Source organism: Tympanuchus pallidicinctus, unplaced genomic scaffold (genome assembly GCF_026119805.1).
Source record: "Tympanuchus pallidicinctus isolate F22 unplaced genomic scaffold, pur_lepc_1.0 scaffold3, whole genome shotgun sequence".
Taxonomy (NCBI): Eukaryota; Metazoa; Chordata; class Aves; order Galliformes; family Phasianidae; genus Tympanuchus; species Tympanuchus pallidicinctus.
This window is the reverse complement of record NW_026294747.1, coordinates 6,156,970-6,183,966: the sequence shown is the minus strand read 5'-3', so window position 1 is coordinate 6,183,966 and position 26,997 is coordinate 6,156,970. Positions and strand designations below refer to the sequence as shown.

Sequence of the window (26,997 nt, the reverse complement as noted above, 5' to 3'; positions counted from 1 at the left end):
TTCCATTGCACTCTTCTGGAAATCTGCGCATAGAGCAGAAACATGAAAATTTGTATAGAATTAAAATGGAGATTTTTGAAGTAGTGAGTGAATGGTAATCAAAGAAATAAAGTGAAAACTTAGATTTTGTTGAATCCCAGTGAGTATACTCATGCAGGCAGCCCAGTTCCCTAATGTAGCTGTCTTTTCATATGGTCCTAAACTTCTACATTAGATTCCGTTCTTGCTTGCCTGCTTGTAGTCTTAAGTCCAGAGAGATTTCCCTTTGGAATGTTAAAAATTGAGTTCTCCTGAATCAGCTTCCACAAAACAAATGTTCCTCACACAAACTTCCTCACACAAGGGTACTTTGTAAGAAGAAAACAGATTAAATACAAGGCCAAATATCTCCTGGCTCACTTATAAATACTGTCCTTGCCCTGTAAGTTTTAGCAAGTCACTTAAATTAGTGGTTGTAACACAATGAAAAGCACGACAGTGATAGCAGAGTAGCAAGACCCCAGGCTGCAGGGAGGGAAAACTTGCTAAACAGAGCAGTCATGGAGACAGAAATAAGGAAAAAAAACCTGCTTATCCTTGGAAGGCCTCAGCTATGCAGGGATCTCCAGATGAGATACCCTCACCCCCACTGCCAACACTTAAATGAGGTCTGGGAAGAGGAAGATCCTGTCAATACCCATACTGGTCATTCATGTGCACTGCATACGCTTGAGCTCCCCTGGCTTGGCCCTGCCTTACTACTAGGTGCTCAATCACGGTTTCAAGCCCTGACTTAGCAAGCAAAATAAACAAAACTGAAGAAAACCTATGCATTTAAAATGGTTAGGATTTGACAAAGGAAAAATAGAAAACGTTCAAAAGTAGCAAATCCAATTTTTGTTTCTTCAGAAACAAGCTCATTTCAGGTCAAAGCTATTAGCTACTGCTATGTAAAGAAAATACAATGTATAATGTTCAGTGTTACAAAAAAGAACTAATTTTGAAAAGATAACTAGTGGATTTCATGATGGCATAACTACATGAGCGGATGAGGAAAATGCTTGATGCCATCTATCTTAATGTCAGTAGAGACTTGGACATAGTCCCCATCGTATCCTTCTTTTCAAATTCAAAATGTGTGGACTTGAAAGGTGGACTGATGAACAAAGTTTAGTCTAGTCATACCTTGAGAGTGGTGGTCACTGGCTCCATGTCTGGCTAGAGAAAGTAACAAGTGCTGCTCCTCAGGGGTCAGTAGTGGGACCAATGCTCTTTAATATCTTCAGCAGTGACACTGACAGTGGGATCAAGTACATTCTCATCAAGTTTGTGGATGACAACAAGCTGTGTGATAAGGTCAAGATGACTGAGGGATGGGATGCCACTCAGAGAGACTTAGCCTTTGTCAGTGGGACAAGGAGAAGCTCATGAGGTTCAAAAAATCCAAGTGCAAGGTACTGCACATGGGTAATGGCAAGCAACCCCTTGTGTCAGTACAAGTTGAAGGATGTAAGGACAGAGAACAGCCCTGCCACAATGGGCATAGGGATACTAGTAAATAGCAAGTGGACATGAACTAGCAGTGCGTCCCCTCACAGCCCAGAAAGCCACTCCTGTCCTGGACTGCACCAAAAGAATCGTGGTCAGCAGGTCAAGGTAGATGATCCTGCCCCTCTGCTCTGCATTGGTGAGACCACATCTGGAGTACTGCATCCTGAATGCAACCCCAGCATACTGCTGACTGTCCCTGTTTTGTACGATCAGAAAAGTGTTACTATTGCCATGAAGTGACATATTACCTGTCATTAACCCTTACATTTCCTAGATGATTGTGTTTTTTCTCCTTTTGTGACATCCATTCGTCACACTCTCAGTTGGAGGACTGATAGGATTGAGATCTTACTTCTTCAGAAGTGACCTTACTTCTTTAGAAGTTTAAAGCAACTATTTCTTCTTCCTGGTGATTATAGTGATAGTGAATTTTTCAACTGAAATGTAAAACTCGGGGGTGTTATAGAATAAATAGAGTAGATATGCTAAGCCAGTTTAAGTGGCAACACTTTTCGGGAAGAGAGGATAAAGGTAAGGAATGAAGCAAGTCATTGATCTGAGCAAAAGTGGGGAAAAAAAAAAAAAATCAGGGGAGCAGAAAAATGAATAGATAGGGCACGCACAAATCAATAGCAGGACTGTCATTAAACTCAAAAGGAGGCAAGTTTTGTTCCCTAAAGAAGGACAATTTTTGCAATGACCCTCATTGTCCACTTTGCATCATATCTCTTTGAAATTCTAGGCCCCTCTCTTCCATCTTGAATGCAGGATTGCATACATGCAATACTGTGAAACAAGAACATTCTGCCCTTAAAACAATTTTGCTCACACTTCCACCTGCTCACCCTGCCACATCATCTGCCTCCTGGAGCAGCCCAGCCAGGCCAAGGGGTGGATGGGGCCAGGCTGAATGAAGGCATGAAGGCATGAAGGCATGAAGGCATGAAGGCATGAAGGCATGAAGGCATGAAGGCATGAAGGCATGAAGGCATGAAGGCATGAAGGCATGAAGGCATGAAGGCATGAAGGCATGAAGGCATGAAGGCATGAAGGCATGAAGGCATGAAGGCATGAAGGCATGAAGGCATGAAGGCATGAAGGCATGAAGGCATGAAGGCATGAAGGCATGAAGGCATGAAGGCATGAAGGCATGAAGGCATGAAGGCATGAAGGCATGAAGGCATGAAGGCATGAAGGCATGAAGGCATGAAGGCATGAAGGCATGAAGGCATGAAGGCATGAAGGCATGAAGGCATGAAGGCATGAAGGCATGAAGGCATGAAGGCATGAAGGCATGAAGGCATGAAGGCATGAAGGCATGAAGGCATGAAGGCATGAAGGCATGAAGGCATGAAGGCATGAAGGCATGAAGGCATGAAGGCATGAAGGCATGAAGGCATGAAGGCATGAAGGCATGAAGGCATGAAGGCATGAAGGCATGAAGGCATGAAGGCATGAAGGCATGAAGGCATGAAGGCATGAAGGCATGAAGGCATGAAGGCATGAAGGCATGAAGGCATGAAGGCATGAAGGCATGAAGGCATGAAGGCATGAAGGCATGAAGGCATGAAGGCATGAAGGCATGAAGGCATGAAGGCATGAAGGCATGAAGGCATGAAGGCATGAAGGCATGAAGGCATGAAGGCATGAAGGCATGAAGGCATGAAGGCATGAAGGCATGAAGGCATGAAGGCATGAAGGCATGAAGGCATGAAGGCATGAAGGCATGAAGGCATGAAGGCATGAAGGCATGAAGGCATGAAGGCATGAAGGCATGAAGGCATGAAGGCATGAAGGCATGAAGGCATGAAGGCATGAAGGCATGAAGGCATGAAGGCATGAAGGCATGAAGGCATGAAGGCATGAAGGCATGAAGGCATGAAGGCATGAAGGCATGAAGGCATGAAGGCATGAAGGCATGAAGGCATGAAGGCATGAAGGCATGAAGGCATGAAGGCATGAAGGCATGAAGGCATGAAGGCATGAAGGCATGAAGGCATGAAGGCATGAAGGCATGAAGGCATGAAGGCATGAAGGCATGAAGGCATGAAGGCATGAAGGCATGAAGGCATGAAGGCATGAAGGCATGAAGGCATGAAGGCATGAAGGCATGAAGGCATGAAGGCATGAAGGCATGAAGGCATGAAGGCATGAAGGCATGAAGGCATGAAGGCATGAAGGCATGAAGGCATGAAGGCATGAAGGCATGAAGGCATGAAGGCATGAAGGCATGAAGGCATGAAGGCATGAAGGCATGAAGGCATGAAGGCATGAAGGCATGAAGGCATGAAGGCATGAAGGCATGAAGGCATGAAGGCATGAAGGCATGAAGGCATGAAGGCATGAAGGCATGAAGGCATGAAGGCATGAAGGCATGAAGGCATGAAGGCATGAAGGCATGAAGGCATGAAGGCATGAAGGCATGAAGGCATGAAGGCATGAAGGCATGAAGGCATGAAGGCATGAAGGCATGAAGGCATGAAGGCATGAAGGCATGAAGGCATGAAGGCATGAAGGCATGAAGGCATGAAGGCATGAAGGCATGAAGGCATGAAGGCATGAAGGCATGAAGGCATGAAGGCATGAAGGCATGAAGGCATGAAGGCATGAAGGCATGAAGGCATGAAGGCATGAAGGCATGAAGGCATGAAGGCATGAAGGCATGAAGGCATGAAGGCATGAAGGCATGAAGGCATGAAGGCATGAAGGCATGAAGGCATGAAGGCATGAAGGCATGAAGGCATGAAGGCATGAAGGCATGAAGGCATGAAGGCATGAAGGCATGAAGGCATGAAGGCATGAAGGCATGAAGGCATGAAGGCATGAAGGCATGAAGGCATGAAGGCATGAAGGCATGAAGGCATGAAGGCATGAAGGCATGAAGGCATGAAGGCATGAAGGCATGAAGGCATGAAGGCATGAAGGCATGAAGGCATGAAGGCATGAAGGCATGAAGGCATGAAGGCATGAAGGCATGAAGGCATGAAGGCATGAAGGCATGAAGGCATGAAGGCATGAAGGCATGAAGGCATGAAGGCATGAAGGCATGAAGGCATGAAGGCATGAAGGCATGAAGGCATGAAGGCATGAAGGCATGAAGGCATGAAGGCATGAAGGCATGAAGGCATGAAGGCATGAAGGCATGAAGGCATGAAGGCATGAAGGCATGAAGGCATGAAGGCATGAAGGCATGAAGGCATGAAGGCATGAAGGCATGAAGGCATGAAGGCATGAAGGCATGAAGGCATGAAGGCATGAAGGCATGAAGGCATGAAGGCATGAAGGCATGAAGGCATGAAGGCATGAAGGCATGAAGGCATGAAGGCATGAAGGCATGAAGGCATGAAGGCATGAAGGCATGAAGGCATGAAGGCATGAAGGCATGAAGGCATGAAGGCATGAAGGCATGAAGGCATGAAGGCATGAAGGCATGAAGGCATGAAGGCATGAAGGCATGAAGGCATGAAGGCATGAAGGCATGAAGGCATGAAGGCATGAAGGCATGAAGGCATGAAGGCATGAAGGCATGAAGGCATGAAGGCATGAAGGCATGAAGGCATGAAGGCATGAAGGCATGAAGGCATGAAGGCATGAAGGCATGAAGGCATGAAGGCATGAAGGCATGAAGGCATGAAGGCATGAAGGCATGAAGGCATGAAGGCATGAAGGCATGAAGGCATGAAGGCATGAAGGCATGAAGGCATGAAGGCATGAAGGCATGAAGGCATGAAGGCATGAAGGCATGAAGGCATGAAGGCATGAAGGCATGAAGGCATGAAGGCATGAAGGCATGAAGGCATGAAGGCATGAAGGCATGAAGGCATGAAGGCATGAAGGCATGAAGGCATGAAGGCATGAAGGCATGAAGGCATGAAGGCATGAAGGCATGAAGGCATGAAGGCATGAAGGCATGAAGGCATGAAGGCATGAAGGCATGAAGGCATGAAGGCATGAAGGCATGAAGGCATGAAGGCATGAAGGCATGAAGGCATGAAGGCATGAAGGCATGAAGGCATGAAGGCATGAAGGCATGAAGGCATGAAGGCATGAAGGCATGAAGGCATGAAGGCATGAAGGCATGAAGGCATGAAGGCATGAAGGCATGAAGGCATGAAGGCATGAAGGCATGAAGGCATGAAGGCATGAAGGCATGAAGGCATGAAGGCATGAAGGCATGAAGGCATGAAGGCATGAAGGCATGAAGGCATGAAGGCATGAAGGCATGAAGGCATGAAGGCATGAAGGCATGAAGGCATGAAGGCATGAAGGCATGAAGGCATGAAGGCATGAAGGCATGAAGGCATGAAGGCATGAAGGCATGAAGGCATGAAGGCATGAAGGCATGAAGGCATGAAGGCATGAAGGCATGAAGGCATGAAGGCATGAAGGCATGAAGGCATGAAGGCATGAAGGCATGAAGGCATGAAGGCATGAAGGCATGAAGGCATGAAGGCATGAAGGCATGAAGGCATGAAGGCATGAAGGCATGAAGGCATGAAGGCATGAAGGCATGAAGGCATGAAGGCATGAAGGCATGAAGGCATGAAGGCATGAAGGCATGAAGGCATGAAGGCATGAAGGCATGAAGGCATGAAGGCATGAAGGCATGAAGGCATGAAGGCATGAAGGCATGAAGGCATGAAGGCATGAAGGCATGAAGGCATGAAGGCATGAAGGCATGAAGGCATGAAGGCATGAAGGCATGAAGGCATGAAGGCATGAAGGCATGAAGGCATGAAGGCATGAAGGCATGAAGGCATGAAGGCATGAAGGCATGAAGGCATGAAGGCATGAAGGCATGAAGGCATGAAGGCATGAAGGCATGAAGGCATGAAGGCATGAAGGCATGAAGGCATGAAGGCATGAAGGCATGAAGGCATGAAGGCATGAAGGCATGAAGGCATGAAGGCATGAAGGCATGAAGGCATGAAGGCATGAAGGCATGAAGGCATGAAGGCATGAAGGCATGAAGGCATGAAGGCATGAAGGCATGAAGGCATGAAGGCATGAAGGCATGAAGGCATGAAGGCATGAAGGCATGAAGGCATGAAGGCATGAAGGCATGAAGGCATGAAGGCATGAAGGCATGAAGGCATGAAGGCATGAAGGCATGAAGGCATGAAGGCATGAAGGCATGAAGGCATGAAGGCATGAAGGCATGAAGGCATGAAGGCATGAAGGCATGAAGGCATGAAGGCATGAAGGCATGAAGGCATGAAGGCATGAAGGCATGAAGGCATGAAGGCATGAAGGCATGAAGGCATGAAGGCATGAAGGCATGAAGGCATGAAGGCATGAAGGCATGAAGGCATGAAGGCATGAAGGCATGAAGGCATGAAGGCATGAAGGCATGAAGGCATGAAGGCATGAAGGCATGAAGGCATGAAGGCATGAAGGCATGAAGGCATGAAGGCATGAAGGCATGAAGGCATGAAGGCATGAAGGCATGAAGGCATGAAGGCATGAAGGCATGAAGGCATGAAGGCATGAAGGCATGAAGGCATGAAGGCATGAAGGCATGAAGGCATGAAGGCATGAAGGCATGAAGGCATGAAGGCATGAAGGCATGAAGGCATGAAGGCATGAAGGCATGAAGGCATGAAGGCATGAAGGCATGAAGGCATGAAGGCATGAAGGCATGAAGGCATGAAGGCATGAAGGCATGAAGGCATGAAGGCATGAAGGCATGAAGGCATGAAGGCATGAAGGCATGAAGGCATGAAGGCATGAAGGCATGAAGGCATGAAGGCATGAAGGCATGAAGGCATGAAGGCATGAAGGCATGAAGGCATGAAGGCATGAAGGCATGAAGGCATGAAGGCATGAAGGCATGAAGGCATGAAGGCATGAAGGCATGAAGGCATGAAGGCATGAAGGCATGAAGGCATGAAGGCATGAAGGCATGAAGGCATGAAGGCATGAAGGCATGAAGGCATGAAGGCATGAAGGCATGAAGGCATGAAGGCATGAAGGCATGAAGGCATGAAGGCATGAAGGCATGAAGGCATGAAGGCATGAAGGCATGAAGGCATGAAGGCATGAAGGCATGAAGGCATGAAGGCATGAAGGCATGAAGGCATGAAGGCATGAAGGCATGAAGGCATGAAGGCATGAAGGCATGAAGGCATGAAGGCATGAAGGCATGAAGGCATGAAGGCATGAAGGCATGAAGGCATGAAGGCATGAAGGCATGAAGGCATGAAGGCATGAAGGCATGAAGGCATGAAGGCATGAAGGCATGAAGGCATGAAGGCATGAAGGCATGAAGGCATGAAGGCATGAAGGCATGAAGGCATGAAGGCATGAAGGCATGAAGGCATGAAGGCATGAAGGCATGAAGGCATGAAGGCATGAAGGCATGAAGGCATGAAGGCATGAAGGCATGAAGGCATGAAGGCATGAAGGCATGAAGGCATGAAGGCATGAAGGCATGAAGGCATGAAGGCATGAAGGCATGAAGGCATGAAGGCATGAAGGCATGAAGGCATGAAGGCATGAAGGCATGAAGGCATGAAGGCATGAAGGCATGAAGGCATGAAGGCATGAAGGCATGAAGGCATGAAGGCATGAAGGCATGAAGGCATGAAGGCATGAAGGCATGAAGGCATGAAGGCATGAAGGCATGAAGGCATGAAGGCATGAAGGCATGAAGGCATGAAGGCATGAAGGCATGAAGGCATGAAGGCATGAAGGCATGAAGGCATGAAGGCATGAAGGCATGAAGGCATGAAGGCATGAAGGCATGAAGGCATGAAGGCATGAAGGCATGAAGGCATGAAGGCATGAAGGCATGAAGGCATGAAGGCATGAAGGCATGAAGGCATGAAGGCATGAAGGCATGAAGGCATGAAGGCATGAAGGCATGAAGGCATGAAGGCATGAAGGCATGAAGGCATGAAGGCATGAAGGCATGAAGGCATGAAGGCATGAAGGCATGAAGGCATGAAGGCATGAAGGCATGAAGGCATGAAGGCATGAAGGCATGAAGGCATGAAGGCATGAAGGCATGAAGGCATGAAGGCATGAAGGCATGAAGGCATGAAGGCATGAAGGCATGAAGGCATGAAGGCATGAAGGCATGAAGGCATGAAGGCATGAAGGCATGAAGGCATGAAGGCATGAAGGCATGAAGGCATGAAGGCATGAAGGCATGAAGGCATGAAGGCATGAAGGCATGAAGGCATGAAGGCATGAAGGCATGAAGGCATGAAGGCATGAAGGCATGAAGGCATGAAGGCATGAAGGCATGAAGGCATGAAGGCATGAAGGCATGAAGGCATGAAGGCATGAAGGCATGAAGGCATGAAGGCATGAAGGCATGAAGGCATGAAGGCATGAAGGCATGAAGGCATGAAGGCATGAAGGCATGAAGGCATGAAGGCATGAAGGCATGAAGGCATGAAGGCATGAAGGCATGAAGGCATGAAGGCATGAAGGCATGAAGGCATGAAGGCATGAAGGCATGAAGGCATGAAGGCATGAAGGCATGAAGGCATGAAGGCATGAAGGCATGAAGGCATGAAGGCATGAAGGCATGAAGGCATGAAGGCATGAAGGCATGAAGGCATGAAGGCATGAAGGCATGAAGGCATGAAGGCATGAAGGCATGAAGGCATGAAGGCATGAAGGCATGAAGGCATGAAGGCATGAAGGCATGAAGGCATGAAGGCATGAAGGCATGAAGGCATGAAGGCATGAAGGCATGAAGGCATGAAGGCATGAAGGCATGAAGGCATGAAGGCATGAAGGCATGAAGGCATGAAGGCATGAAGGCATGAAGGCATGAAGGCATGAAGGCATGAAGGCATGAAGGCATGAAGGCATGAAGGCATGAAGGCATGAAGGCATGAAGGCATGAAGGCATGAAGGCATGAAGGCATGAAGGCATGAAGGCATGAAGGCATGAAGGCATGAAGGCATGAAGGCATGAAGGCATGAAGGCATGAAGGCATGAAGGCATGAAGGCATGAAGGCATGAAGGCATGAAGGCATGAAGGCATGAAGGCATGAAGGCATGAAGGCATGAAGGCATGAAGGCATGAAGGCATGAAGGCATGAAGGCATGAAGGCATGAAGGCATGAAGGCATGAAGGCATGAAGGCATGAAGGCATGAAGGCATGAAGGCATGAAGGCATGAAGGCATGAAGGCATGAAGGCATGAAGGCATGAAGGCATGAAGGCATGAAGGCATGAAGGCATGAAGGCATGAAGGCATGAAGGCATGAAGGCATGAAGGCATGAAGGCATGAAGGCATGAAGGCATGAAGGCATGAAGGCATGAAGGCATGAAGGCATGAAGGCATGAAGGCATGAAGGCATGAAGGCATGAAGGCATGAAGGCATGAAGGCATGAAGGCATGAAGGCATGAAGGCATGAAGGCATGAAGGCATGAAGGCATGAAGGCATGAAGGCATGAAGGCATGAAGGCATGAAGGCATGAAGGCATGAAGGCATGAAGGCATGAAGGCATGAAGGCATGAAGGCATGAAGGCATGAAGGCATGAAGGCATGAAGGCATGAAGGCATGAAGGCATGAAGGCATGAAGGCATGAAGGCATGAAGGCATGAAGGCATGAAGGCATGAAGGCATGAAGGCATGAAGGCATGAAGGCATGAAGGCATGAAGGCATGAAGGCATGAAGGCATGAAGGCATGAAGGCATGAAGGCATGAAGGCATGAAGGCATGAAGGCATGAAGGCATGAAGGCATGAAGGCATGAAGGCATGAAGGCATGAAGGCATGAAGGCATGAAGGCATGAAGGCATGAAGGCATGAAGGCATGAAGGCATGAAGGCATGAAGGCATGAAGGCATGAAGGCATGAAGGCATGAAGGCATGAAGGCATGAAGGCATGAAGGCATGAAGGCATGAAGGCATGAAGGCATGAAGGCATGAAGGCATGAAGGCATGAAGGCATGAAGGCATGAAGGCATGAAGGCATGAAGGCATGAAGGCATGAAGGCATGAAGGCATGAAGGCATGAAGGCATGAAGGCATGAAGGCATGAAGGCATGAAGGCATGAAGGCATGAAGGCATGAAGGCATGAAGGCATGAAGGCATGAAGGCATGAAGGCATGAAGGCATGAAGGCATGAAGGCATGAAGGCATGAAGGCATGAAGGCATGAAGGCATGAAGGCATGAAGGCATGAAGGCATGAAGGCATGAAGGCATGAAGGCATGAAGGCATGAAGGCATGAAGGCATGAAGGCATGAAGGCATGAAGGCATGAAGGCATGAAGGCATGAAGGCATGAAGGCATGAAGGCATGAAGGCATGAAGGCATGAAGGCATGAAGGCATGAAGGCATGAAGGCATGAAGGCATGAAGGCATGAAGGCATGAAGGCATGAAGGCATGAAGGCATGAAGGCATGAAGGCATGAAGGCATGAAGGCATGAAGGCATGAAGGCATGAAGGCATGAAGGCATGAAGGCATGAAGGCATGAAGGCATGAAGGCATGAAGGCATGAAGGCATGAAGGCATGAAGGCATGAAGGCATGAAGGCATGAAGGCATGAAGGCATGAAGGCATGAAGGCATGAAGGCATGAAGGCATGAAGGCATGAAGGCATGAAGGCATGAAGGCATGAAGGCATGAAGGCATGAAGGCATGAAGGCATGAAGGCATGAAGGCATGAAGGCATGAAGGCATGAAGGCATGAAGGCATGAAGGCATGAAGGCATGAAGGCATGAAGGCATGAAGGCATGAAGGCATGAAGGCATGAAGGCATGAAGGCATGAAGGCATGAAGGCATGAAGGCATGAAGGCATGAAGGCATGAAGGCATGAAGGCATGAAGGCATGAAGGCATGAAGGCATGAAGGCATGAAGGCATGAAGGCATGAAGGCATGAAGGCATGAAGGCATGAAGGCATGAAGGCATGAAGGCATGAAGGCATGAAGGCATGAAGGCATGAAGGCATGAAGGCATGAAGGCATGAAGGCATGAAGGCATGAAGGCATGAAGGCATGAAGGCATGAAGGCATGAAGGCATGAAGGCATGAAGGCATGAAGGCATGAAGGCATGAAGGCATGAAGGCATGAAGGCATGAAGGCATGAAGGCATGAAGGCATGAAGGCATGAAGGCATGAAGGCATGAAGGCATGAAGGCATGAAGGCATGAAGGCATGAAGGCATGAAGGCATGAAGGCATGAAGGCATGAAGGCATGAAGGCATGAAGGCATGAAGGCATGAAGGCATGAAGGCATGAAGGCATGAAGGCATGAAGGCATGAAGGCATGAAGGCATGAAGGCATGAAGGCATGAAGGCATGAAGGCATGAAGGCATGAAGGCATGAAGGCATGAAGGCATGAAGGCATGAAGGCATGAAGGCATGAAGGCATGAAGGCATGAAGGCATGAAGGCATGAAGGCATGAAGGCATGAAGGCATGAAGGCATGAAGGCATGAAGGCATGAAGGCATGAAGGCATGAAGGCATGAAGGCATGAAGGCATGAAGGCATGAAGGCATGAAGGCATGAAGGCATGAAGGCATGAAGGCATGAAGGCATGAAGGCATGAAGGCATGAAGGCATGAAGGCATGAAGGCATGAAGGCATGAAGGCATGAAGGCATGAAGGCATGAAGGCATGAAGGCATGAAGGCATGAAGGCATGAAGGCATGAAGGCATGAAGGCATGAAGGCATGAAGGCATGAAGGCATGAAGGCATGAAGGCATGAAGGCATGAAGGCATGAAGGCATGAAGGCATGAAGGCATGAAGGCATGAAGGCATGAAGGCATGAAGGCATGAAGGCATGAAGGCATGAAGGCATGAAGGCATGAAGGCATGAAGGCATGAAGGCATGAAGGCATGAAGGCATGAAGGCATGAAGGCATGAAGGCATGAAGGCATGAAGGCATGAAGGCATGAAGGCATGAAGGCATGAAGGCATGAAGGCATGAAGGCATGAAGGCATGAAGGCATGAAGGCATGAAGGCATGAAGGCATGAATGGGGCCTTATAACTATTTCTATAATTAGTCAAAGCACAGTAATTTTTTTTCCGTACAGGTTAAATACTGCTGATTAGCTGCTTACTTTTTAGAAAGTTCTCTCTCCTTAGTATTTACACGAGTCTTTTTCTGACCTGCTGTAAGCCCATTAGTCCAAACCAGCTTTTTTCTTTTTTTTCTTTTTTCCCCAAGACTATTTTTATGATTTTCAAGGATCAAATAACATCTATAACAATTAGTTTTCCATAGATCATTTCTTCTTTTTTCATAATTTTGCCTTCCCTTACTTTCTGGCTCTGAACTTTGCTTCTACAATGCAAAGGGATTCCAGCCACCACACGCATACAGGCAAGACGTTTTAGTGTGAGTTAGATACTCAGGCATACACAACCTGTAACCCACATGCTACATGTATCCCAACTCAACTTGCACCCCCTACAGCTGTATCTATCATGGCAGCAGCTCTACCCGGATGAGTGGCCAGGCCTAGCCCGGAGTCACAGCAAGGTTTGCAGAGCAGCATGGAAAAATAAAGCAACAGAACTGAGAAAAGGCTGTCACCTATTTTAAACTAAGTCACATGGCAAAAGAATGTCATGACAGTGCTTTCTAATGGGATATAAGCGCCATAGCAGGTAACCATACAAGACCGTATGACCATACCTAACAGGTAACCATACATAACCTACAAGAACCATAGCAGCAGGTAATGAAGAAAAATTAGCTCACCCCTTCCAGAAACTAGTAACAACTCAAAAGAAGAGCAAACTCAGAGAGATACTGCTCCTTCTGCTGCTAACACTGAAATAAAAGCCCCTTTTCCAATCATTGCTTGCACCTCAGCTCCCTGGGATAGCCTTGACCTCTCAACTAATGTTCAGTCATTGGTTCAGGCTGTGAAGGGATGGAGTGCAGCAGAGTTGCTAGGTCACAGCCTGAACCAAAGATTGAGTAGGTCAGGGGTAAACTCCTGCTGTTTTGGAAACATGAAGTACAACGTGTATCGTGATGCAGGTACAGTACCTATCAATGATGTGATTGACAGGTGATTGTTGCAAGGGGATTGTTGACAGTCTTCTTATGGTTCTGTTGGAACAGTACTTGATGTTGCTTCTGGAGGCTTATCTTCTTCAGTTCACTGGTTCCCAGAACTTCAGCACTCTACCACCTGGTGTCATGACATACCCTCATAGACACTGAAGCACGCTGAAGTGTTGATGCTCCTACCAGTGGTCCTGTGGACTTCACAGCCTCAAGGGGAGTGGTACAGATGTTTGAAAGGTATGAGGAGTGGTGGGTCTGCCTTCAGTGGTAGGATACAGGCTGTGTTTTTGTCTTGAGTCAAACACCTCCACTTGTGCTGGGGCATGTCCTGGCCTTTGGTACAACATCCTTTGTCCTGATATCTGGGGCATGATCACTATATCAGGTACTACAGGGGGGTGGGGGTTCTCATTTGCCGCGTGGACATGTTTAATGTTCTCTTTGTGATGAAAATTGGAGTGCCAGCTACTATGTTTACTGGCTGTGTAGTGATAACCATAGGGTTTACCTCTAACAAATGCCTCCAAGGTGCAAGTAGATTATTAAGAGAAAGGAAAATTGGCTGTGACAAAACAAAAATTATTGTTGGAATATGGATCAAAGAAATCAATAAATCCCATTCTTGTTGCTGGTTCCATTGCACTCTTCTGGAAATCTGCGCATAGAGCAGAAACATGAAAATTTGTATAGAATTAAAATGGAGATTTTTGAAGTAGTGAGTGAATGGTAATCAAAGAAATAAAGTGAAAACTTAGATTTTGTTGAATCCCAGTGAGTATACTCATGCAGGCAGCCCAGTTCCCTAATGTAGCTGTCTTTTCATATGGTCCTAAACTTCTACATTAGATTCCGTTCTTGCTTGCCTGCTTGTAGTCTTAAGTCCAGAGAGATTTCCCTTTGGAATGTTAAAAATTGAGTTCTCCTGAATCAGCTCCCACAAAACAAATGTTCCTCACACAAACTTCCTCACACAAGGGTACTTTGTAAGAAGAAAACAGATTAAATACAAGGCCAAATATCTCCTGGCTCACTTAAATACTGTCCTTGCCCTGTACGTTTTAGCAAGTCACTTAAATTAGTGGTTGTAACACAATGAAAAGCACGACAGTGATAGCAGAGTAGCAAGACCCCAGGCTGCAGGGAGGGAAAACTTGCTAAACAGAGCAGTCATGGAGACAGAAATAAGGAAAAAAAAAAAACCTGCTTATCCTTGGAAGGCCTCAGCTATGCAGGGATCTCCAGATGAGATACCCTCACCCCCCACTGCCAACACTTAAATGAGGTCTGGGAAGAGGAAGATCCTGTCAATACCCATACTGGTCATTCATGTGCACTGCATACGCTTGAGCTCCCCTGGCTTGGCCCTGCCTTACTACTAGGTGCTCAATCACTGTTTCAAGCCCTGACTTAGCATTTCCACCACAGTGGTCACGCCTGTTCATGTGGCCAAAATCTCTAGTACACTTGGATCTGAACATTATTTTAAAGGCAGAAAAATTATCCCAGTTTTTAATAACTAAAAACTTCTGCCAAAGCCTTTGTGTGATCTGCACTGTATGCCATTGTAGAAGTTAAGTTCGGCAACAAACTGAGAGCAACAGACTAATGTTAATCAAATCCAGACTACATGGTGTCTTTTTTCTGTCTGCCTTCCTTTTCCAAGACTCACAAACTGCATTTCAGGTATTGCTGTCAAGAGCGTCAAAAGTTATGCTTTTAAGAAAAGAGTTATCTGCTCATGGCTAAGGTATTCTGCCATGTATTCATTACAAAAAGAAGTTAAAAAAAAGAAAAAAAAGGATGTTGCAGATAAGAAGCATTAAGAATGACTTTACAACGTAATTGCAGCTTCTCTAGTCTAACGTTTCTTCAAAAAGGCTGGAGAGATCAATATTTCTCAAAACAAGAGAAATTTCTTTACTCCTTTTTATTACTTTCTCAGAAAACTGTAACATTCTTACTACTATGGTAATATTGCAGGCTATGGGCTTCTACAATCAATAGATGCACCATGGTTGGGCTTCATAAGATTACCATGATGAAAAGATATATACATTTAAAAAGAAAATAAAATAAAATAAAAAAAAAAAAAAAAGGAAATGCTAACTGGACTCATAGGCTCACAGTAAACACCCCAGAGAGCAACCTCCAGAAAGAGATCCCTCCTCAGTTGTAGTCAGGTCCAGGCTGGGATCAACAGTTCCCATACAACGATAACATTACTTGAGAAAGAAAACTCTCAGCTTCAAAATACTATTTTTTAACATAGTCACCACCACTAGCTATGCATTTTTGATGTGATTTAGCAATGAACGTGAGCCTGCATGCTGCATTTGTAAAAATCTGCACCAGCAGGGGTAAACTACTGCTGTTGTCACCACTGCTGAAGTCCAACATCTACCACCTCCCTGAGCTCATGTCCATTGTCTGGACTCCATCCAGCAAGTGTCAGTGAATGTTGGTGGGTGCAATTTTTTTTCTTTTTAATTGGCCAAGCCGTTACATGTAAATGAGTCTGGGCAGGGGACCATTGATCAGGCGGCACCCCTGCCGCTCTGTCCTGTACTTGTTTTGTTTTCTGGGTTATGACAGGACGGACTTCCAGTGGATCAGTCAGAATTGGACATTCAAGGTCTGATTTGGTTTTCTTGTACTCCTGATCAACGAAGTCTGTTGATTCAGGAGTCTGGTCATTGTTTATTGAAATGTTACAAATTTGGCCTATAGGAAGATGTAAAATTGGCTTCTTCCCTGTTAAAACACCAAGTTCGTGCTCCAGCTTTTCAATGCGGTCTTTCAAAAGCTGATTTTCAGTTTCTAAAGTATTATTTCTTATATCCGCATGATTTAAGGCACTTAATAATGGCCATACCACCATGGAGGCAGCCAGTTGTCTTTCTTTAGTAGTGAGGACATCCTTTCCAAGTCCTTAAAAATAGTCCGCCATGTGATATGGGGAGATATTGCCCATAGCGCGTAAGGGACCCCATTTTTCAATGATAGCAGCTAACTCATAATAGGGCGATCCCTCATATCCTGGGATCTGCCCCAGAATCATTTTCTCTAGAGGAGTCTTGTTCTCCCCCTTGACCCATTTATAGAAATTCCACAGAAAAGACATGATGTTAATTTCAGTATATTCGGCCTGCCTGGCTCGCCAAGTGTATAATCAAGATGTTATAATCACAATATAATTGCGTATAATCAACAGATATCAAGATATTATAATCACAATATAATCAAGAGAATTAGGCAAAGTAGACAACAATCACAAAAGAGAATAAGTGGAAGAGCTTACCCTTCGGCTGAGCTCACCAGAAAACACCAAGAGAGATGATCTCCAGAAAGAAATCCTTCCCCTCTGGTAGCCAGCTCTTAAATAGGTCTAGGAGGGGTGGAGCCAGGCTGCACCCCTTCCTGCAGCACAGCTGAATTGCCTTCACCTGTGCTCCTCTGGCTGACTCATGGCTCGCCTCAGGTGATCAATCAGAGGTTCAGGCCGTGACTCAGCAGTTCCCATACAGATGCCAAGCTAAATTAAAGCTCTACATATTTATGAAGTGGAGCTGCTTTGATGTCTATTTATGTAGCAGCTGTGCATATGGAAGGAAAATCTGTATTAACACGTCAGCTAGAGTTTGATTTTGCATTCATTCTGCAGCATCTGGATGGCTAGCCAAACTTGCAGCCCAGCAGTACCCACGCCTGTCCTTTCCGTGCTGGGAAAGCAAGCAGTAGCAGTGCATACAGCTTTCCGTACCTCTGTTCAGAACTATTTTCTCTTTACCAACTCATTCAACATATTCTAGTAAAAGAAGTATTCTCTGCTTGCATCAGGTTTTCACAGTCCAGATGTCTAAACCACAACTTCCAAGCACTGGAAGGCCACAACAAGGTCTCCCAGCAGCCTGCTCTTCTCCAAGCTAAACAAGCCTAGTTTCCTCAGCCTTTCTTCACAGGAGAGGTGCTCCATCCCTCTGAGCATCCTCGCAGTCCTCCCCCGGACCCGCTGCCCCAGCTCCTTGTCTTTCCCGTGTTAGGGGCCCCAGGTCTGCACGCACTACCCCAGCTGAAGCAGCCGCGTTTTGCCACCTTCGCGGTTCTCGGTAACTCGCGGCTCCGCCCCGCGTGCCGGTAACCAGGAAGCAGAAAGCAGCGGAGCTCGGCCGGCGGCATGGCCGGGGGCGGCCCGGCGGTGAGGGGCTCGCGGTGAGGGGCCGGCAGCCGCCGTGGGACGGACGGCTGATACCGAAGGGTCTTCCCGGATTCTGGACGCGCTCGGGAAACCCTGGTTCATGTCAGGCCTGGGGGGACCCTGCGGTGCGCGGCTGCGTGCGGGGCGTGCTCTGCTGCTGCCGGAAGGCTTCCCGGTGCTGCGGCTCGGAGCGTGCGGGTACGGGTGGTGGTCTGTAGCGTGCCGTCGCTGCTCTGGGAAAGGTGTGCCGCTGGCAGCTGGTTTTGCACGGGGTCACTAAATCGCCGCGTAGTTCTGTCTCATAGAACGTAACGGTGTCATTTCTGTCCTCCCACCTTTCCGCTCGGAGTGGAAGCTCCAAGTTTCGCTTGCGTTTGAAACCTACTTCCTACTTACACTGGACTCGTTCGGGTTGGAGAAGACCTGAGATCCCCGACCCGCCCGTACCGCGCCCGGTGCCCCTCGGTGCCGCATCTCCACGGATGCACGTGGCAAGAAGGGTGCCTTGTGAAGAGGGCGCTATGGCGTCCAGCGTTGGCACGATGATGGCCGTTTCGTCACCCAGCAGTGTAAAAACCATTGCCGTGGGCCTCACCGACCTGACGTGCGCAGCTGCCGTAGCATCTGCAGAGAGAAGGATGTGCCGGTGCTGCCGGCACTGCAGCCGATCGCTGAAGACCCTGAAGACGTGTGATATTGTGAAGACTACTCAGTAAGTGTTTGTCTCACCTGGGCAAAGTTCCTATTCCATGTGGGATTTTTTAAATTGAAAATGGTAGGGCTCTGTTGCCACCTGCTTGTCCAAGAGAAAGCACTTGAAGTGTATATACTATTATAAATACTGTCATAATCAGCAACAACAACATTGCTAGGTAGAAAATTCTACATATCGAGGCTCAGACCAGCTCTTTTTGCAACAACTCCGTTGAATGCAAAGTGGAGCTCTTGAGCAAGACTTACGGAGACTGAATTTTTCATTTGTGTGATGCTGTTTAAATTGGGAGATATTTGAAATAAAGTCAGTTCTTTTCCTCGTTTAAGGTATGGAATGCTAGAGCGGTGCAAAGAACTGGTGGAAGCAGGATACGGTGTTCGACAAGCAGACAAAGAAAATGTGACTCTTCTGCACTGGGCAGCAATAAGCAACAGACAGGAGCTGGTTAAGTAAGCTCTGTAGCCCACGGGAAAGGATCTTGAGCATTCTGTTGCTATCGATCGTGAGTGCTGCCAGCCACGGTGTGTGGTGCTTGAGGGAAAAAGCTTAAAATTTGAATTTTAACACAACCACCTTTGTGAAAATGTCAGTGAGGTGTAGTTACCACACTTCCTTTCTGTGTGAAATTAAGTGGTACATGAAATCATTAGGTGTTCCTGGATTTGTTTAATTTGACAAAGATTACAATTGTCTTTGTAAGGCCTTGCTACTTACTGCGCATTTTCTTACATGTTTTCTCAAAGCAGCATCCTGTTCTGCAAAAATGTTGTCATCCATTTGCTTTTCTAGAGAAAACTTGCTTATTGCAAGCCGCTTGCTATTACACCTATGTTATCCTCAGCACAATGTTTTTGTGCTTTATTATGTGTTCTCTTAATCTTGTTCTGTTGCTGTTATGCAGGTACTATATTTCCAAAGGTGCAGTAGTGGATCAGCTAGGTGGAGACTTGAATTCAACTCCCCTTCACTGGGCCATCAGGTGTGCTGCTTGCCACTTCTCATAATAAATCTGCTGGTCTGAACAGTAGTGTTTTGTGTAACTGTTGTTGTTGTTGTCATCTTAAATGAATTGATGGTGTGTGTTTCCTTTGCTGAGTTACACAGAACTTGACAGCATGTCCATAATTACACTGAAATCTGTTCTCTGATTCTTGGCAACTTTGCAGGCTGCCAGGTTGTGTTATGCATGCATCTGTGCTTCAGGCAGACCTGCATTTTGAACTTTTCCCAGGGCAGTGCTGGTCAGACTTGGCTTCTTGGGTCCTACCTAATTCTCTGATACAGACCTTCGGCTTAAAGGAAAAATAAAAAAGTTTCTTCATGAAAGTATAAGAACCAGAGATTATTTTTCTAAACGAGTGTCTAAGAATTGTGAAGGTGACGCTTTCATTAAGATTTCAAGCTTTCTGTTATGGCTGTAGTCTCATATATTGTTACAGACAAGGACACTTACCCATGGTCACCTTATTGTTAAAGTGTGGAGCAGATCCCAGCCTTACTGATGGGGCAGGATTCAGCAGCATTCATTTGGCAGTGCTGTTTCAACACGTGCCCATTGTAGCTTACCTCATATCAAAGGTACCCACTGTACTCATAACCACTGTCCCAGGTGTTATTTTCTGCTTAGAAGTAGCTGGTTGTGCTCTGAAAATGCTTTGTGGAATTTAAATGTTATCTCCTGAAGTACAAGCATGTATTTGGTATTTCCCTGTGCTATAAGCGCTACATTTAAATAATTATGTGTTGATACATGATCGTATTTTGTTTTTTTAATGAACCAGTTTTATGTACTTGAACATTCAGTTATGCACTTTATTCCTTTACACAAGGGAGATATTTATTGTTGCTTTCCAAAGTGGAATTTACAGTATTTTTTATCAAGAGGGGACAGGAAATACTGTAAGTGGAAGGAATTCTGTAGATGTATTTGATTAATTTGAAGTCACTTTAATGGGCACTCAGCATATCCTGAAATGAATGCTGTTCAAGACCCATGGAAGGAAGAAAAATTGTTTAAATTGGCTTCCTGGCAGGTACAGTTTAGTTCCCTTTTGCTGCTGTGGTGTGGCTGCGTAGCTAAGAATCTGACCATTTAACTTTGTTTACTGAAATCCGTGATCATCACTTATTATCTTTTTCTTATTCCTAGAACATAGACACAGCAGACTTCAGCGGACTTAGGCCTTTAATGTTATCAGCACAAAAAGTGGTGGGGTAAGTGGGGAATAACTTTTAAAAAGAATCTGTTGTCCACTCATTCCTGGATGTAATGCTGAATTTTTTCTTCTGGTTCTGTCACTCTTGTTAGAGTGACATTTTTTTCTTTTCTACTTGTTATAAAATACTATGTATCCAAGACATAGGAGATGATGAAGCAGCTAACTTGGTACAGTAAAGAAAGACCCACCTCCAAAAGAGCTATCTTAAAGTAGTTTAGGTTGGCAGCTGGACCAGCTGGTGTATCATTGTGCTTTCCTAGAAATGAAGGTGAAATGAAGGATGAGTTCTGTTTTCTAAGCTTGGCTCTGTTGCTGATGAGCTTGTTGAGAGACAACACGTTTGTATCTGCTGTTACTTTGCTGCAGATGCTAGCAATGTTTTTTGTTAATAAAGTGTTCAAAAGTTTCCAATGCAGCTGATGTTCTGTTTCTTAACTCTGTTTTCATCTAGACCAGAGCCCACAAGATTTCTACTAAAGTTTAACCTCTCCCTCAATGCTGTGGACAACGTCCAGAAGAACACTGCGCTGCAGTTACATCAGGAAATGTTAGTGCAGTGGAGGTACGGCTAGAAGCTGGTGCTAACATGGACATAAAAAATGTCAAGGTACAATTTCTTTCATTGTTTCTGTTGTTTTCATCTGTGTAGTATTAATGGGTAAAATGAATATGAAGAAATACCTGAATCCCCTCCCCTCTGAATGTTCTTTGAAATGGATGGGGGGAATAAGGCAAGAGTTCTTATGCTTTCCAAAAAGAATTGAGCACTTTGCTTGTGGTGTGACACAAAGTAAGAATGTGGAGATGGTTTGAAATGTTAGTTTAGTGAACACCTGATCACTGCAACCAAATGTATTGTAACCTTCACAGATTCTCTCTTATTTTTTGTTTGCTTTGAGTCAGCTGTTCTCTACAGCATGGCCACAAGTAAGGCCTTCAGCCAGGCTTGTCAAAAATAATGCTGCTTTGTGTCTGATGAGCCTGGTAAGGTCTTGAAAAAGATGAGCGTGGCATCCTGAAAAGATCAGTGTCTGTCAGTGCCTGTTTGTACACTCAGAAGTGCACGTCACGTGAAAGTCTTAGTCCTAAGACTTGTAAAATCTGGCAGGAAAAACTATTAATGTTGAAACTATTGATTCCCATAGAGATGCTTGCATAGTGTAGTAATTCTAGTTTGTGTATTCAGCTGCACAGCTTTTCCATCTGCTAGTTGTTTTGCTTTTTTTTGAATATATGACTCTTAGAATGTTACTGGTGTGGTTTTAAAAAGTTAACATAAACAAGAAAGCTCCCTTTCAGTAAGGGATCACATTCAGTAAGCTTGTCATGTTCTAAAAGACTGTTTAGTGTTTCAGGTTAGGAGAGACAGTTCAGCAAGTGATTCGTGTGCGCGTAGTTGATTGCAAATATCAGTCTTTAGAACTACAGAGCACCAGATGAAGCGTGTTAGAACTGCGAGTTTACTTTGCCTTAAAGAAAAATGGTGGGTTTGGGGAAGAAGCCAGTAAGTTCCTGTTTTAGTTCAGTTCATTTCTTGTTTCTGTTACAAAGGAAGACGTTTGTGTGTTAAGTGCCTAACCAAATGAACTTTGTTGTTAAAAGGAGAGACAGCGCTTGACCTTGCAATTCAAACTCAGAATTCCTTCATCATTTATATGTTAATGGAGGAAGGAAGAATGAGAAGCAGAAGGAATAACAGGTTACTGAGAATGATGGAGAAATACGAGGTAATGTCACTAATGGAAGGAAAGCTTCAGCGTTCCATGTTCAGAATAATCTGTAACTTACCTCTGTTCTGACAACAAGATCTTCTAGGCTTCCAAACCTGGACACTCAAAAATGAAATGTTTTAGAAGCACCTTCCTGTTCTTTGGGTGTTTGTTCCCCCCTTTCCCCCCCCCCCCCGCGTTGTTGTTTTCCCTCCCTCCTTATCCCCTGTGTTTTGATGTGTCACTTTGTTACCTATCTTGAGTCTCTCAGCATTCGTTCTTATATTAAGTGTATATATTGGAATAAATCCTGCTTTTCAATATTCTGTCATATTTTAACAACGATCATTTTAACAGCTGTTCCTGCTGCTGGCATCTTGCTTGACTGTGTTGTGGGCCATAGGATACGTAATGAACTTAAGTTCTGATACTTGGCTTTTGAAAGGATGCCTGCTTCTCTTTCTGCTGGTTGGGATCGCTCTGTCTGTGAGGTTTTTGGATTTCTCTCTTTCTGTGTATTTAATTCTAATAGATGCAGTACGTGGTACATAATGCAGTGTTCTTTTCAGAGTCTGCAGCTTCACTTAGAAGGTTTTTTGATTTTTTTTATTTTATTTATTTATTTATTTTTACTGTACTGTAGAAAGGATTGTGTGAAGGATTTAAATATATATACTTTTCATAATGATTTTGAAATGTGGTGTCTTTAGATGGTCAAGATTGTAGTTTCTGATCCTTGAGATCTGAGGAGAAAACAAGTGTTGAGGTGGCATGTTAGCTGGTTGTAATGATAAAGAGGGTGTTGCTGAATGCCTGCATCTGACAGAAGCTGAGATACCCATTTATGAAGTTTATAAATGTGCTTTATCTTAACTTTTCCCTCTGTATTTGCAACGTAGCATGAGTTTCAATGTACCGTTCCCACCCTCTGTGTTCCCCAGATCTCCTAGTGGTATCCTGAGCTGTTTTGCACATTTCCCATTTCTTACAGCAGTTACTAAATTGTGTTCCTGGAAATGGCAATACTGTTGTTGTGTCAATAAATAGAGTTTGTCCTTTTCACCTAATGCGCAGCTGCTCGGATATGTAAAATTAGGCTGGACAGAACACTCCTCAGTAGATGTTTTTCTGCATCACGAGTTCCTCTGTGCATCTGGCTAAAGCATGCTTCTGAGCGGCAATTTTGGTTTGCTTTAACAGAGGCTTAAAGAATACCGAGTGAAGTTTTAAAAATCAATTAAAAAAAACAACCACGTTAAGTCTGTTCTCCACGAAGTTCAGTTTTGGGTGAGAGAAAAATGCTCTTTTATTTTCATCTTCTTTCAGGCAGTTTGTGGGAGTCAAGAATCTGAGGTATCTTCCCACAGCACTGATGCTAAGTTCCGTCTTTTGGATGTCTGTGACGTGGTTTTTCTGGTTCATGCCTGATATCCTTTGCAATGCAGTAGAACTTCCCTTTCACTTTCTAGTAAATGTAAGCCCAGTTGTGCAAGGAGTGACCAACAGTCCCAGCTGATGCCATGCGACTGCGAATGTCTGTTAAGATTACTTTACCTACGTTGGGCCAGGGTTAAATAGCTTTGTGTTTAAGTGGAAGTTACAACAGACTGAAAATATGTATCTTCTTTTCTCTTTGACAGGTATTTGTGTGTAGTTCTAGTGTTTTTGTTTTGTTTTTTTTTAATCTTACTGGGATATCAAAATGTCTTTGTTATATGCATGGTTGTAGAATCACCTGGAGATGCCATATGTAGACCATATTCCCTCTTTGGGACCATCCAGTAATGTATTTTGGTAGTCAATTTGCCATTAAATTTTGGCAGTAAAGCTGGATAACACGTGCATCACACATTGCAGTTGTAAAAGCATCTCATTTCTAAATGACAAGGATTTGGCAGTTGGTGGTATTCGTGCTTCTGCTTTAAAAATAAATAAATAAAAACGTCAGGCAAACAAATTTATTTGTATCCCTTGGAAGCAGACCTTCCATTCTCCAGTCTGCATTTGTTCAGAGGTTATGCAGCATCCTCAGTGCACAGTGCATTCATTTCTACCTTTCTTTGAATAGGCCTTGGACTGACGAGTACCTCTATTTAATTGTTTACACTCACTTTTCAGCACTGTGTTCTTACACAGAAGGCACCTGCTTATTTATTGATTAAGTCTTGGGAAGGGAAGGCCATTAGGCAGATACTTAAAATGTCAATAATTTAGTACTAAACCAGCTATAATGCATTGCTACCCAAATTTAATTCATTTTTGATTACTTCATCCTTTAAGTGGCATTTCTTTTGGTTCTGTTTCCAATGAAGATCTTAATAGGATGATCACGATTCATTCTGATGAACTGATCGCATATATGCTTGTGAGGGATACACATATGCTTGTTGCAATGAAAATCCTGTTATTAACTGTTGCTTTGTGGCGTTCTAAGGTTTTCTTGGCGTCGTCTAAATTAAACGAAAGCAAGAATTCTAACTGTAGGGGTTAAAGGTAGACGTTCAGCAGAATATGATGAACTCAGCAATATTCCTAAGGGTTGTGGCTTAGTGAGGTGATGTTTTGCTCTTTCTATCAAACCCTTGCTCTGTAGAAGTCAATGCCGTTCTTTTTGTTTTTGTGTGTTGCTGGTGAAATACCACACTCTGATTGTAGAATATTTATTTGGCAAAACATAATGAGAGAATATATTCCTTAATCTAACTGTTACATGTGACCAATGCCATTGTTGAGATCCCTGTCATGTTCAGCCTAGTGGGTTGTCTTTATTTTTTCTATGAAGCCTGGAGGACTGATCCTGGATATATTAAGTCTTCAGAAAAAGACAAAAAAGAGGTAAGCTGACAAGCTGCACCATGGTTGCACTTCTGATTGATTCATATATCATCAAATGTATCTTTGAGATTTTAGTTGTATCATCAAGCAGCGTAGGTTGTTGGATGATAAACCCAACCTACTGTGGGTTTATCTTCAGCACCTTGCTGTTATTTCCTAGCCTCGGTCTTCTCATTGGAATATGAGCTTCAGCCAAGCATGGTACGGCCTGGTGCCTTTGCTATAACCTATGGCATAAAGTCACAGATACTTCACTTAATAAATAATAGTCTTGTAAGGTTTTTGTTCTAGCTGTCTCTGGTGAGAAGGAGATACAGTGCTTTCCTAAGGTTCTCTGTACTGAAGGCTAGCAATGATGAGCATCTTCAGATATTCAGTATTTTCTAGCTGTGTTTTACAATGACAGAAAAAGGAAATGCACTACCAGTCAGTAGGAGGTTACTTGTTTTGTCCTTTAAGCTAGTGACTGTGACTCTTTGTGGTTTACAGTCTCCTTTTGTTCTCCACGTGGTTATTTATCTCGTGCTTGCCAGGGAGATTAAACTACAATTTTAACTTTTTTTGACATTGTGGCCACAGAATTGGTAAATATTGGCTATCTGGTGCCCACAAAGAAGCACTGAGTGCTTATCAGGGCAAGATAGGCAATATTTACCAGTCTTTTTGCAATAGTGTTGAAAAAGTTTCTGTCCTCATCCCTTTTGAAGTCTGGCTGACTGTGTGGGGGAGGGCTGCTTTCCTAAATAATTCACTGTGAGTGAGGTTGCACGAGTCCTTGCCTTCTTGTGGCCCTTTTCTCTGTTCCAGAACCGCAGGTATTTCCACGTGTTGTTGCTCGGCACTCCAAGTGCTCAGTGTCTGCAAAAGGCCTCACGTACAAATCTTCATAGGTCCCATAAAATGTCATCCAAGTGCACACAGAAACTGTTCTGTCTTTCAGAACATTGCAGCTCCAGCAGAAGCAGGGTGCTTGGACTTCAGAACATTCTGCACGTCATGTCTTGTAAGTAAGGTTTTGATATTCCTTTGCTTTTTTGAAACCTGTTTTTCAGTCAGTAGTAGTTCAGTACAATACCTGTTTTTCTCCTTGTCATGCGAGTGCTCCATACGCTGCTTGTTCTGGGCTAGATTTCATTTTCTCACTTCTGGTGGCAAAGCAGTTTTCAGATCGTTGGGTTTCATTCTTAATTTAAAAAAAAACAATAGAAATTCCATCTTTTTCTTTCTTTTTTTTGTAAGATTTAGAAAACTTCTCATCTGTGTTCTGTTTTGGAGGCCCACTTTATACTAATAGTTATAAAATATGCTAGTGCCCATGAGGTGATGCTCTGAGCTTTGGTCAAAGCAGCTGCTTTTACTCTGACTGTATTCCTTTCCTTTGTGCTCAAACAGGTAAGGAAGCCTTTGAGATCTGTGCACTGCACTCCTTGTGATTCATGTGTAGCCAGATATGATCAGCATTCTCTGTGGATTGCACAGTGCACAGGTAAGAGTCTTTGCTTTATCAAAGCTGAAAATTTCATGCCTTAAGAGATGTTGCAGAAATAACATTTATCTACTTAAAGAGCAAACCTGCAAGAACACACTGTAGAGACTGCAGGGGTTACTGAGAGTTGCCCGAGAATCTTATCTGATAGAACTCTATTTTTTTAAGAGCTAGCAGTTTTAGGACACATCAAGGTGAAGCAATGAAATTGAACAGTACAGATTTTTCAGTTTTCTAAGACAACTGTTGCAGTGCATGGGCAGAGCTGTGTTAGCATAATGAGTTCCCATCCAGCTAACA

The 26,997-nt window shown here is 44.8% G+C and overlaps 2 protein-coding genes and 1 pseudogene across 4 annotated transcripts in view; 2 read left to right on the top strand and 1 right to left on the bottom strand.

Moving 5' to 3' along the window:
* The window catches only part of LOC128086872 (regulator of microtubule dynamics protein 3-like), a 77,227-nt gene that overhangs the window by 35,665 nt on the left and 14,565 nt on the right, over positions 1 to 26,997 (bottom strand). The window lies entirely within an intron of this gene.
* The window catches only part of LOC128086875 (palmitoyltransferase ZDHHC13-like), a 76,101-nt pseudogene that overhangs the window by 45,609 nt on the left and 3,495 nt on the right, over positions 1 to 26,997 (top strand).
* Positions 17,651 to 20,004, top strand: LOC128086873 (palmitoyltransferase ZDHHC13-like). Its single transcript, XM_052695872.1, has 4 exons — positions 17,651 to 17,835; positions 18,775 to 18,897; positions 19,350 to 19,427; positions 19,615 to 20,004. Coding segments are annotated over exons 1-4 (345 nt in total). The 5' UTR covers positions 17,651 to 17,833; the 3' UTR covers positions 19,757 to 20,004.

Excerpts from the sequence above, each read along its gene's own strand:
- LOC128086873 (XM_052695872.1), top strand. Across the intron at positions 18,898-19,349 it reads AACAGACAGGAGCTGGTTAA|GTACTATATTTCCAAAGGTG; the intron begins GTAAGCTCTGTA and ends GCTGTTATGCAG. Across the intron at positions 19,428-19,614 it reads CCCCTTCACTGGGCCATCAG|GCTGCCAGGTTGTGTTATGC; the intron begins GTGTGCTGCTTG and ends GCAACTTTGCAG.